Below are 13,842 nucleotides of genomic sequence, written 5' to 3'. Positions count from 1 at the left end.
ATAGACAAAACTGAAAGCATAATTTGATCTTTAATCTCTTACATGGTACATAGTAATACTCTGACTGCTGATATACCTAGGGAAATAACTGGGTTTTATGCATCTAGTTGGCCTGCTAGCAAAACTCTAAAAAGTAATGATTCACTATCAGCTGACTTCAACTTTTTTTCAGTTTTGAACCAGTTACCGAAAAAAATACAAGTTTTCTTATGGTTGGTTCTGAAACCAGTGTTGTTGAAACTGTTTTGGAAATAAACCAGGCATTTTCAATATGCACAGAAAAAAATGATCAGGTAAAGGATAACGAAGCCTCAGAACCTTATGAAGTTCAGAAAAAATAAATTAACTCTTTTAGATATATATGATTTATGCAGTAACTTTGACAGTCTTGAATTGGTTGCAAAAATTGTAGTATTTTCACCGACAAAAGACACCTTTACATTTTTAGCAATGTCATTAGCATCTAGTCTAGTATATCAAAGTGTAGAACCTGAAACACAGGATTGAAATGAAGACTAGCTTTTGGTGTACATTCATATTTCCTAGAATAGGGCACTTGATTTAACAGCAAAGCTGCTGAGCAGAGATGATGAAATTGAGCATCTCCAGTCCATGGGACATTTTGATTTCTTCATATGTCTTATTATTTGAAAATGTCAGGTAAGTTTCTAAAACACTGGCTTAACTTTCTAGAACAACATTTGGTGCATAGCTTCTTGCCAGTTTCTCTGGACACTTCTCCCTCTACGTTGCTCTAACCCTGGCTGCAGAAGGCTGGGAGCCCAGCAGCTCATGAGATGGAAACTCGGGAGCTGCGGAAACCAACTGCTTTGGACTTCTCAGCACTGTGAGGTTGCTCTACAGCTAGAGTTTCTGAAATTTCATCTTCTCTAACATTGAGGGGTATTTCTCTAACATTGAGGACCCTGAAAGGATTGAATCTTCCTTCAGGGTCTCTGTGACACCCAGATGCCCCATTCTGAAGACAGTCCCTTGTTTGAGTTCCCATGGGCTTCAGACCCTCAATTACATGGCAGGAATGCACACAGCATTGTTTCTAAGGTAGCTCTTGCTTGTTAAATAATCTGGTCCTTCAGCAGCCTGAAGGAATCCTTCCTGCCATTTTTGTAGGTCCATCAAAATTCATCTTCTGTCATGAAAATAGATTTCAGATTTCAACATTCCAGATTTCCAAACCTGATGCTTTTTAATTGTGTTTGTGCAATAAAAATGTATTTCTAGTGATGAGCAAACAGAGTATTAGGTGACACTTAGAGCACTAACAACACATCCCAGAAGGAGCCACAGTCTGCTTTGAACTGCCCTTGAAACAAGGTTGCTAATTAGATATTCAAACACATATGCAAGTTCAAAAGCCATATGTGACTATATTGCACATATATCTGTGACTCTGTTTCAAAACCTGAATGCATTACATTATGAAGGCATTTTCCTTTCTTTTCTTTGTCTTTTTAATTTTAAGAATTTAGGAGCTGCCATGCTAATCAGCTTAACAGGCTAAATATTCTTGAGCACATACCCTAGATATATTTGACCAGCTTACACATGTAAGTTTAGAATGTGGGCACTGAGTTCATGCTCATTTACTTCAGTATAGAATAGAAAATGTAGCCTTTCTGGTACTCCCTCTATGCACAAATTGTTCATGGACCATGATCTTTAAAGGCTGGAGGACCAAATCTTAATAAAGAACCTGTTTTACTCTTAGGTTGACCTATGTGAACCAGTATTCTATCTCACTGGCAGGGTGGTACAGTAGTGTCTCTTCCATGCTAATCTCCAATGACTGTAAACTGTTAAGCTGATTAACTAGAAGGGACAGTTCTTCCACCGCATGTACAGAATCCCTGTGAATTGGGTCGTATCTGCATATTTCACATATCCATCATAGCAAAATTTGGAGAAAAAAGTAGGGTGTATAATAATTTATACAATCCTTTCTTTTTTCTTTCTTTCTTTTCAGTTACAATTTACTTATTTACATTGAAATTCCAGCTAAACTTGGACTAAAAATTGTTTCAGTTATTGACATTATAAAATTAAAACTCTACTAAAAGTTCCAGGTAATTCAAATTCCATTATAGCTTGCATGCTAATACTGCAGTAAGTAACATCCCTTCAGCTACACAAAAGAGAGAAATGAATCTATACTTCGATTCAAGCAAGAATTTAACTAAAAAAAAAAAAGGCACAGCATATACAATGCTGAACTAATTATGCCTGCATTTTAATCTGTGTATGAAAGTAATTTTAACAGATTACAAACAAATCTAATGTCTAATATTAAAATCTTAGAAATGGGGGAGACTAATCCAAAAGAAAACCTTCTCTATTCTGTAGAAAATTTTCTCAAGAAAAATTCCCTGTAATGCTACTATGACTGAAATGCAAACAGCCTCAAGGGACAGCTTAGTATATAGCCATAGGAATCTGCTATAATTTTTCACACAGTTTTATATAGGCGTTATGTTATAATTTCTCATTGCAATGTTTTTACTTGTCAGGTACTTTGAACATATATTCATATATATATATATATATATATATATAAAATTTCCCAGTAGTGTAACATTGAATATTTCCTACAGGAGGAAGTCACTGTCACCTAAAATTAACACTTCTCTTTTAAGGCCTTCAAGGTAGAATTTAACATTTATTTTACTTCTCTAAACAAACATATAGATCATAGATGTAGTTTTCATTTTCAAGACTCTGTCCTTAATGACTGCAAATATAATATAATTACAGTATCCATACACCCAACATCAAATATGATTTAATACTAGAGTAGCTGCAAAGCACTTTTTTATCTATCAAGGTCAAATTTTGATGGCTGCACAAGCTCAGATAAATCAGGTGTTAAGCAGGCACATCTCCAAGGAATCTGATAATTCTCTCATCTGCAATCCTCAGCATATCTTATTATTTACTGCCGAAGAAATGACTGATTAATTTTGTCATCTTTGCTCTGTGATTTTTTTCTCAGCTGAAACTGGCTGCCCTCTTCTGCAATGCCTGATCAGACCTATTTAAGTTGATGCCTTTGATCGCAGACACTGAGGAGCTTGCTGACTTAGGCTTTGACTAAACATTCCTCCATTGCAGTATTTATGCACAGAATCCTAAATGATAACGGACAGTCAATGCAGATAACAAAAACTAGTAAGATGTTTCCACTATTTTACTGATGCTCAAAACAGCTTCACTTATACTAGAGGCATCAGTCAAGATGAGAAATTGAAACAAAAGCCCAAAAATTTTTGCTTTGATGAATACTTTATTTCTCACAAACGAAGTATCTGAGGTCAGGAAATAAAATCTGTTACTGGAGAACTATGCAGTCTGTTTTTTTTTAAATGCTTTAAATTCTTTCTGTAGTGTGATGTCATGCTAAGTTTTGGAAGCTAGGGGCATTTTACTATCAAACTGTTCCAAACAAAACTATCAAAACAAAGCCAATAAAAAACCCAACTACAATGAAAGTTAAGCCCTATGGAGAAAAAAAATCTGCCTCTAGCTCTTTATTAATCACATTCCAACACCAGAGGCTAGAAGTACATCAAACTGCACCAAATCCTTTTCACATGACAACCTCATAAATTATTCAACTCATTAGTAACACCAAGAGGCATAAAAATAACATCAGTGTTAAGGATGTTTTCTTACAGAGAAAGGTCAGCTAAAAGTCTCAGTATTAAAATCCAAAGGCTTAAGCCTCTGAAAAGTAAATACATCTAGATAGAATCCATGAACACTTTAATGCATGCTGCTTTAAAATTCCATGTTAATTTTAATACATATATGAAAAGCTAGAATTAGTTTTTAAAATCTGAAAACTTCAGTCTACTGTTAAGTTTTATGTAACCACTAAGTTTTATGTGCACCATCTGTGTACAAACATGACTTTTAATTTTCCTGCATGGTGAATGCACTAACAGGTGTTATATACATTTAAAGTCCATGGGTTTAGTGACTATTTGCCTTTCAAAAACAACATAGCAATTAACACAATTTTGTAACCGACTCTCATAAAATCTCTATCCTGATGTTTTGGAAGAACATAGAGAAAATAACCCTTTGTCAAATACCATGTACCATGAAATACCATATACAAAAGGGCGAAATGTCTTCTTTAACTCAGATTAAGGAAAGTTTATGATTTAAAGTCCTGCACATGATAGCTTTCACCTTTAAGTAAGGATTAAGTTACACTTGCTAGTATAACTGCACACACAGATATTACTTCATATGTCTAACCTTGTTTGGATCCAGCTATTTGCCTCAACAACTGCAAAGTTGGTGAAAAGTGTAGGTCATACAGATTTAGCTTTATATCTATCATATTCAGAACTTTTGGCAACTTCAGCCTTTGGCTAAACATCAGATGAAAGGTTCAACTTGCTTTGTGAATGATTACTTCAATTTTTTACTCCTAAATGCTAAAGAATCATAGTATTTTCCTTTCAACACTAAAACAAACAAAAAAAGAAAAAAACAGAAAACCATCACAATATTCTTTAGAAAACTCCTGTCTTTGATATGCTAGGGAGCTATCCCAGCTTAAACCTGAGAAATAAATTCGCTTTAGATTTTTGGAGTATTCCGGTTCAGTCTGGTGTACAGAAGTCACAAGTACATGAAACTTTTACATGTTATAGAGGAATTTGTAATTGTGTCCTCATTCCTCTTTCATACTCCAGCTACATCTCCATGAAAATCAAACGTTATCTAATTCTTCAGTTCCTAAAACTGAAACTTCTATGAAATTGCTTCATTATTGAAATCACAAGTTATTCTTAAAAATTATTATTGTTAACAAGTTTTAATGCATTTCATGATTTGCAGAAAAAAATACATTTGGCTGAAATTTGCATCCCAGAATAAAATTTCTGATCTTTTTAAATTCTTCATTCACAAAACGTCTCCAACTGAACTATTATGACACATTAATTTGATGACCTATTTCATTCAGTGGCTCCAGAGAGACAAGTTCAGTTGCTTTTACCAGTGCCTCAAAACTAGCATCTGGGAATGCTAGAGAAGCATAATGTGAATCCCTTGGGGATCAGGGAATTTAACAGCTCACAAGCTCAAGTCTTCTGGTTCATTAAAGTGTAAGAATTGAAAGAATTCCTTTTCTAAGAATATTTTGTCCTAGGAATTCTCAGCACCGTCCTTGAGAAAGAAGGGACATGATTCTCAGGCATTCATGGACATCAAGAAAACATCGTGAGCTATATTTTTAAGCTGAGTTAATACTGACCATATTCCACAGCGGCTTTCAGGAGAGCATCAGCATGAGTAGACCCAAAAGCATTGCGGACAAATCTCCTCCGTCGGCGCAAATCATCTTCCCAGTAATCCAAGCGCCAGAAGTCATGCAGTTGGCTGGAAAATAAAGAACACACACATCAGCACCTACCACAGCTTGAACTGTATTTACATACATTGTAGTATAATTTCAGTGCTGCTTTCCCATTTTTGGAATACAATCTTGTAAAAGCATGTATTACTAAAACTTACAATATTCTAGCATTTCTTTACATGCATTTATGTATTATAAACCACAGCACTGCCTGTCTCAAAATGTTCTGCCTGCTGCTAAAAACATTAATCACACTGAACCCATTAACAAATGCAGCATCAAATTACAAGTATTAATGGCACAGCTTGCTTTCTTTTACAGTGTTTTTAACAAGGCTTGTAAATCATAGAATGGACCTCAGTGCAAATAGTTTGCAATTTAATGACTATGGTCCCTTAGCAGACCGAACTTAAAAGTATAAAATATTGCCCACTTGAATTTTGTGGAACTATGATTAAACTAATGTGCTGAAATATTCATTGAAATAATTCCCCACTGCCCCTAGCAACCTGAGAAAATTGCAATTTTATTCATTATTAATAACACTGAATTAGAGCAGAAAAAAAGTTCCACCATGTGGTAATTGTCTTGGTAAATTATTATTCCAGCACTAACAGAGTACTAGGATGATTTTTAGCTCCCAGCTAATACAAGCCATTAACAACCATGGCCATCTTAGTGTTATGTTGCCTTTTTACATTCAAAAGAATATTAAACTCCTGTAGAATTATATAGGCCATTGTTTATTTATATCAAAGTCAAAAAGTACACACATATAACCATCTGGTATTCAGCTTTGGTTCTAAAGAACTGACCAGCTCCACTTTCAGACAACTTCTTGACTTATCAACACAAACCTCCCACGTGTTTTTGTAAGTTGTTTGGGCAAAGCTGCATTCTAAACAAACATTTTAAAAGCTTTGTGGATTACCAGGAAGAATGCAACATGTTTGTGGATGCATCATTATCATCAAACTCATAATTGGACACACTGTAAAATTATTCTGCAGGCCATGACCTTGCAGACCCTAACTAGGGAAACACTGCTTTAAACCAGTCATTTTCAATCTATCTTTAATGCCCTGGACATATGTAATCAAAAGACAAAGGAGAAAAAGAGAAAAAAATAAAGAAAAAAAAACTTTAAATCTCATGAGTATGGGCTATCTCTCTGCTGGATTTTTCTAGGTATGACTTCAGCCACTGCTTTCTAATCTGCCTTCATTTTGAGAAGCTATGTGCTGGTAGCCATATCCAGAGTAAAAGCAGAAATAGGCTAATGTAGGTCAGACATTTTCATTCTTTGCAGTACACTTAAGCACTTTTTTTAATGCCTTCATTAGTTATTGTCCAACTTTACTAACTGCTGTCATGAGACCTGGATCATGAGTTCTAGGAGGGCAGGGCACTGTGGGGAGTAGATCTAACATCCTACCTTCTAGCCACTAACAAATTTTCAGAAGCAGCACATCATAATTTTTAGTCAATGCTGGTGGTTTTTTTGCATTCTGAATGGCATTTCCACTATATGCTTCTTGAGTCTCTGTGAAGGTCCTATTTTTATTGCTGTCTTGCAGAGCAGGCATTTTACTTATTTGCAAGCAGTGAGGAGGCAACTTCAGTGTTTTTTTGAAAGGCAAGAAGCCTTCTCTTTTCAATTCAATTTCAGAGTAAGTCATGATAGGACAGAAGTAAAAATATTAATGAAACCATTTTTAAAAAAGGAGATCTCTGAAATGATGTGTATTGGCAGCAATAAAAAACCCACTTGTATGTTGATAAGAATGATTTATGTAAGAATAAAAACTTTATCAAATTAAGAAGTATTCAAAGACTAAAAAACTACATTTTTAATTTGTTCTGTGTTTAATCTGGTAAATCATTACTTTGATTAATTAATCTGAAGATTACTGTATATTCTTCATTTAAAGTAAACCAGATTTTAAAGCCACTACTTTAATGAAGTGTTAAGTAAGAAAGCGATGAAATTGTCAGAGGATTAAGTCTGTTTTTCAGATCCAAAAAAACATTACACATTCACCAGGGATTGAAGCTTGAAATATGCAATAATGGTGCAAAATTAAAATATTTGCAGAAAAGAACAGAAACATAATTTCTAATCATAAATTATATGACTTTTAAAACCGAACTGAAGTTTCTTCTTACAGTTTTCTACACAAGTCTAGCCTATAATGTTACTACACACTTCCAGGTACTGGAAGTTGGTATCTCAACCCTAAAGAAAAGGTTGCTGAATCTTAAGTAGCTGGTCAAAGACTTATTTTTGACTTTTTGAGCAACATCATTAACAAAAATACGAGATACTTTTCCTACCCTGCTGTTAGAAAGAAAGCAGATGCTTCAAAAGATGATGGATCTATACTTACAGAAAGTTTTGTATGATTGCATTTCATCACAGACAGAAAAAAAACCTGTGTAATTTTCTTTAAATGTTGTATTTTAAATCTCTAGGTTAGATTAAAAATACTAGTTAAGTAGAAGACTGTGGCACCAGTTCCAGTCTAAAAATTAAGAATTTAGCCTGCTTTAACCTGAATCTGTGTCTATGTTAAATTGTCTAGCTCATAGATTACTGTACTTTAAAAATACTTATATTCTCATCCTGTGGATATTACTCAGGCTTTAAGATTTTTGAGGCATTTAGGTAGCTGTTAGGTAGTCCTAAATAATGGCTGTAAATTAAGCAGAGCTGTATTTTCTCATGCTGTACTAGGCACAAGGCAGTTCTAGAAGAAGGCAGGTCTGCAAATCACCCATAACTCTCTCTTCTAAAATGCATTTTTCCCAGAAGTGATTTGACTAAATCAAGTAATTTTAGTAATTTATGCCTGTGACAAGTACAATAAGCTTTACTTTTCCTTATAATGTGTATTATTAATAATCGTTATTTCCACAGCCAACTAGATTACATGTAATTTCTCATTCCTCCATATCTTATACCAGTGAAGTGACATTTTGAATCAGGTTTGTTTGAATGAAGAAGTGCATGTTAAGCACAATGTAATGATTTCTTTTTTAAGAACTAAAAGTTTATAGCATCATTTATGAGCTACTTCTAAAGACTTTTAAGAAAAGAGAAATATATCTATACCCCATCAACTGAACAGCTACTTAAAATGTACCCTAAAAAATGTGACCCAAAGAACTCTGCATGATGAGTGTAACTGCCAGAGATAATTTCCTTACAAACTACAGTATAATCCAATATAAACCTTTCTCATCATAATGAGAACTGGCATGAAACCAGTAATACTACAAGACTACTAACAATGAAAAAATTTATTTGGAAAGGTATGGTGTTGTAACTTAATCCCAGATTTCAGATGTGCAGTATTTCATACGGTTAATACAAAGAAAATACATGTTTTAATGGAACAAGCCCTACTGTACTACACATTGCAGGATTAAAAAATTTGTTTCACTGCCACTGTCATCATTGGTAGCCACCTGACAGCTTGACATGTATGTTCTCCTACTTCAAATACATTTTTCTTGGCCAGCACGGGATGGAAAGGCAAACTGGTGTTATGCTGCCCTGGGTAGCAAAGGTGGACTTTGGTAAGTTGGAGCAAACAGCTTTGAAGTCTCTCAAATGCAGGTTGCTCTAAAACTCAGATCTGCCCAGAATTCTGCATAATATTCTTTGCTGCCACACCTTCCATGTACACAGGGACAAAGATTATTGAGACAGACTAAAGTGTTTCAGGCAGTTCAATTAACCTCTCAGAGGAGAAACTGTGGAGTGCTCTGCCAGCAAAACAATTAAGAGGAATGTCAAGTCAACCTGCACAGCAAAGTCTTCTCTATCTTTTCACATCTCCACAGCTTGAACATTTAAATGACAACTTTTGAAAAGATCTTCTATTAAGTCCTATGGCCATAACTGCAACGAAGAGCATGGAAAGGGTTTTTTCTTGGACTTATGAATACTAGCTGTTCTAAACTGTAAGTCTTTGTCCATCCTGTGCGCATTTAGCATCTGTGACCACAGCTGCATGGCTGTGAAACCCAGTCCTTGTTTGTGAACAACGTGCAGTTTGCTACATGTCACCTACAGCTACAGCAACTAGTGGCAAAAATGAACAATGGAGGGTAGCGGTACACATGTCCATAAAAGGGCTGTACCCATTCTCAGGGTACAGCCCAGATGATGGGCTGCCAGATGGAAGAGATTAAGTTTGAATATATTAATGAAGAGGAACAAGCTTGCAGACATGGGGGAAGGGGAAAAGTTGTTTCGAAAAAGAGGTGGGTCACAGAATTGGAAGAATCTCAGAGAATCCATAGTCTTTGTAACACTGGGAAAATACTAGAAAAGGCAAGGAATTGATAATCTATAACTTCAAGACTTAGTCCTGGTTGCTTTTATGTGACATATTTTGAAAAAGAAATATTATTCTTTTCACGGTGTGGAATTATGACTGTGTTTGAGAAATGAGGGAAAAAAATAAGTATATTTGGAAAGCATAAAGTATTCCCCCAATGTAATATAGAGAACAGAAAATGAATGACTTTAAAAAAAAAAGTAAAAGAAAACTTGAAATACAAAAGATACAAAAATACTTATGCAATATTTGTAATGGTTAAAGCCAAAACACAAACGTATTTGCCAGAAGATCCAAGTAGCAGAAGTCTTCTGTAACAAAAAAGGAGCAAAAAGGTTCAGACATGGCGTTGCAATAGATAAAGTAATTGTAAATAATATTATAACCTGGAAAAATTAACACAGGGAATAAAGATGTAATGAATCTGAAAAACACCTAATGTCATGAAAATTAGAAGAGACGATACAAAAAGGAAAGGGTTTCCATTTGGACTTTAAACTAAGGATGAAATAGAGCACAGAGCAACTCAAACTAACAGCACACACTACCACTGATCATCAGAATAGGAGCAGAGGAGTGACCTTTGAAAAGCAGAAAGAGAACTGCCAACAGTTTCTCTCCTATGATCATGTTACTAAGGGTCTTGCATTAATAATGAAGGACAAAGCTAAGACAACAGAGAATTTGCTACAAATGAAAGAGAGAAAAAACTACCAGAAGATGACTAATGATTAAAGATCCACCAAATTTATGGAGAACTTTCTAAGAACTGTTTTAAAGTCTAACACCCTTTTCAGGAAGGAGGGAGTGATTTATGTGGCTTTTATTTTCTTCTTAAGGCCCTGAAAATAGGAGTATTTTATACACATCCTTAATGAAGGCTTCCAGCCCCTGAAACTTCTGTGTCTTAGTTTCAGCGGAAAAACTGAGGACACATCAAAAGCTGAAAACAGAATTGCATAGAGTCTGAAGGAAAGAACTCATAATGAATACAAAAACAAACAAGGACTAACAGTTTATTGATTGCCTAGAATTTTTTTTAAAGCTTAGTTCTTCAGAATGAGTTGTTCACTCTGGAAAGGCTGCTATATTATTAAATAGTAGCAAACTTCTACCAAGAAGCAGCAGTTGTAGGGAAATAAGATTAACCATGCATAAAGCTATAAATAGGGAAAAATAGAGAGAAAAAAGACACATACCTCTTAAAAATAGCAATGAAGTGGCAATAACTCAAATGTCTACAAAGTAAAACTAAGGATAAGTAGAATTTCTTAAATTATTGACTTGATTTACCATAAAATATAAGTTTAAAATAATGAGAGAAAAGTTTGGCAAATCTATCTAAGTACTAATGGGTAATAGTAGGACATTACACGTACTATAGCTAAATGAAACAATACAATTTCCAAGATTATATACTTGGCTCCTTTTAGTGAATCCAATGGCATTGAATGAAGAACAGAAGCAACTTAGGAAGCAGGTACATTAATTGTCAGTGTTTGACTCACCAGAAATACAAAGGGCGTTTTATTAACAAAATTTGAGTAACAACTGAATGCAATTGCACCAGATTCTAGAGATAATAAATTGTGAACTTAGAAACACTAAAATGAAATAAATTTAGGGTTAGAATTAAGACTTCAAAGATTATATTTGAAAAAAAAAAAAAAAAAGAAAAGAAAAGCAAGTGCTTGGAACAACACTCTGGTTTAACCCAGATTTCTGGTTTGGATCCTTAATTCTGTTTCAGAATGTGGTTTGCTGCCACTCCAAACAAAAAGAAAACAAACCACCTAAAATCAAAAAAAGCCATTTTATAGTTTTAGATAAAGAAAAATGTGGGTAAATTTTAATTTTGGAAAATACCTTGAAAGAATTTAGAGGAATTTTTAATATTAATGCATATTTTGTTATTTCATGCTATCTCAGTACAATGGGTACTTAGTAAGATTTTACAAATACTGCCACAATGCCACCGTATTAAAAACTCCAAGATGAATGAATTGGGGGTCATCTCTGTCATTCTTAACTGACTGCAAAAAGAGATAGACAGAGTGGCTTAGACTAGGAGCATAACTACAGGTGACTAAGATTAAGTAAAATGTGTTCCACGATAAGTGTGCATGACAATTTTTTATTCAAAATGTAGAAATATCTCAACATTTATTTGACACAAAACTTGATCTAGGAAATGATCATTGAATTTCATGCAAAAAATTGTTTTAAGTTTTGACTAGAATGTTTGTTATAACATCACGTCTGAAACAGGCATCATGACATTAACATACACTCCTGCTTTTAGGAAATACAATATGAAAATAAAAACATTTGAAGACTTCTATTAATTTAGAAAAATGAAAAAAACCCGTGTATTTTCATAGGAAATTATGCCATCATAACTTTTTTCCAGAATATTTGATCAAAATAATGTTTTCTAATTCAAATGGGTTTAAAAATGAAATTTCCATTTAATTATTCTATAGTTTTTACAAGAAAATTACCTACTGTTAGCAAAATTATTTTGCTTGTTAAGCTCATCATCTGTCAAACTAAAAGAAAAATAAAAGTGACTACAAAAACAGGAGACTACAAGAACAGGAGACCTCATGAAATAATACAACTTTTTGTCCAAAAAGTTGTATTTTGGGGGGGAAAGTATTGTGTGATTTTACAGCTGTAATCCACAAGAAATCAGATAAACGTCTCAGGAAATAGCATCTTTTTCTTAATTTAACAAAGTAAAATGCTGATTTAATGAATTAAATCAAAAGAAATAGCAAATTAATAGGTGTCCAAAAACTTTAATGATGCTGTTTTTCAAACAATTTTAACTTTAATAGATACAGTTCTTACGATATTTAAGATATTTCTTATTTCTCATGTTATCTAAGATATTTACAGAATTAAGTTTGGGACTTTTTTTTCAATTATAGTTTATTCTCTGAGCTTAAAATATCAAATATTCTTCCAGTAAAAATTTTGTAGAATGGATTCACCTGATAATACAGATACCTACTTCTGTTCAGCTTTTCAGTCAAGAACATCAAAATACATTTGAGGAGGAAGCATAGTGACTCAATTCTGCCTAGGGAAGGTGGACAATGGTTGCACAGAAACCAGATAAACTGGTGTTATGACCACTGGAAAGTAAGAGAATTTTTTCTTGTAGTTATGTTTTGCCTCTTATTGTCTGACTCCTTTTTTTTCACAAAAACAAATTTTAAAAAACCCCAAATCTCAACTCCCCCCCAAAACAACCATTCCCCATCTGGGATCTTTTAGTATTATTTGCCTAGTTCAGCTGTAGCACTGAAAATCAAAGACTGAGAGAATTTATTCAAATCTCACAGAGACACCCTCCTGCTTTGCCTTTTGCATGACCACTAACTATGTTACTTATGTAGATGATAGCATATTTTGTCCTGAGTGTAATGAAAACAGCTAGATTCGTTTGGTTGGTTTTGGTACCTTTTCTGGAGACAAATTGAGAAAAAACCCTAAACCACAATGATCTCTTTTCCCATTGAAATCTGAATGACAATAATATCACTGCACTAAGAAACTCCAGTAAACAGATCTGGAGGTTATTCTTAATGTCACCCCCAAAACAGCTATATCAGCACAATGCAGAAGTCCTGAGATTTTGCAAATATTCTAATGAAGCAGTGACTTTTAAAAAGAAAAACTAATTACTCTGTATTTCAAGAATTCATGTACCATTTTAAACACATATCTAGGGACAGCAGGGTCCTAGCTCATCAAAAAAATTCTGAGCCTTTATGACATGTCTGCAATTCTAGAAGAGTTAAATAGCTAAAATTTTGTACAGTTAGGATTAGCGTGTTTGGACAAACAAAAAACAGTCCCCAGATTTCCAAGTGGATGTTGAAAGTAAAAGAGCTTGCTGAAGCTCTGGAAAACTTTGGTGCCTCATTGGCTTATTTAAAGGTCAAACACTAAAGGCTCAGACTTGTAAGCAGGGATAACATATGTGACTGCTGATGAGGATGCTGTCCCAGCTGTCTGCTCCATTCCAGATGCACAGATTAAGGTGTCTGAATCTCTTGTGAAGGAACTACTGAAAAACCTACTGAGCATACAAATTACAAC

At 34.2% G+C, this 13,842-nt stretch overlaps 1 protein-coding gene across 6 annotated transcripts in view; it reads right to left on the bottom strand.

Annotated features, from left to right (window-relative positions):
• The window catches only part of NBEA (neurobeachin), a 458,833-nt gene that overhangs the window by 177,407 nt on the left and 267,584 nt on the right, over positions 1 to 13,842 (bottom strand). For all 6 annotated transcript variants that reach the window (XM_066176003.1, XM_066175999.1, XM_066176000.1 and 3 more), the window contains one exon: positions 5,285 to 5,409. In XM_066176003.1, the coding sequence (XP_066032100.1) occupies positions 5,285 to 5,409 (125 nt within the window). The remainder of the gene's footprint in view (positions 1 to 5,284; positions 5,410 to 13,842) is intronic.

Source organism: Chamaea fasciata, unplaced genomic scaffold (genome assembly GCF_029207755.1).
Source record: "Chamaea fasciata isolate MVZ Bird 193981 ecotype frontalis unplaced genomic scaffold, bChaFas1.0.hap1 SCAF_2, whole genome shotgun sequence".
Classification (NCBI taxonomy): Eukaryota; Metazoa; Chordata; class Aves; order Passeriformes; family Sylviidae; genus Chamaea; species Chamaea fasciata.
Note: the sequence above shows the minus strand (reverse complement) of the source record. Positions and strands in the feature narration are given on the sequence as shown.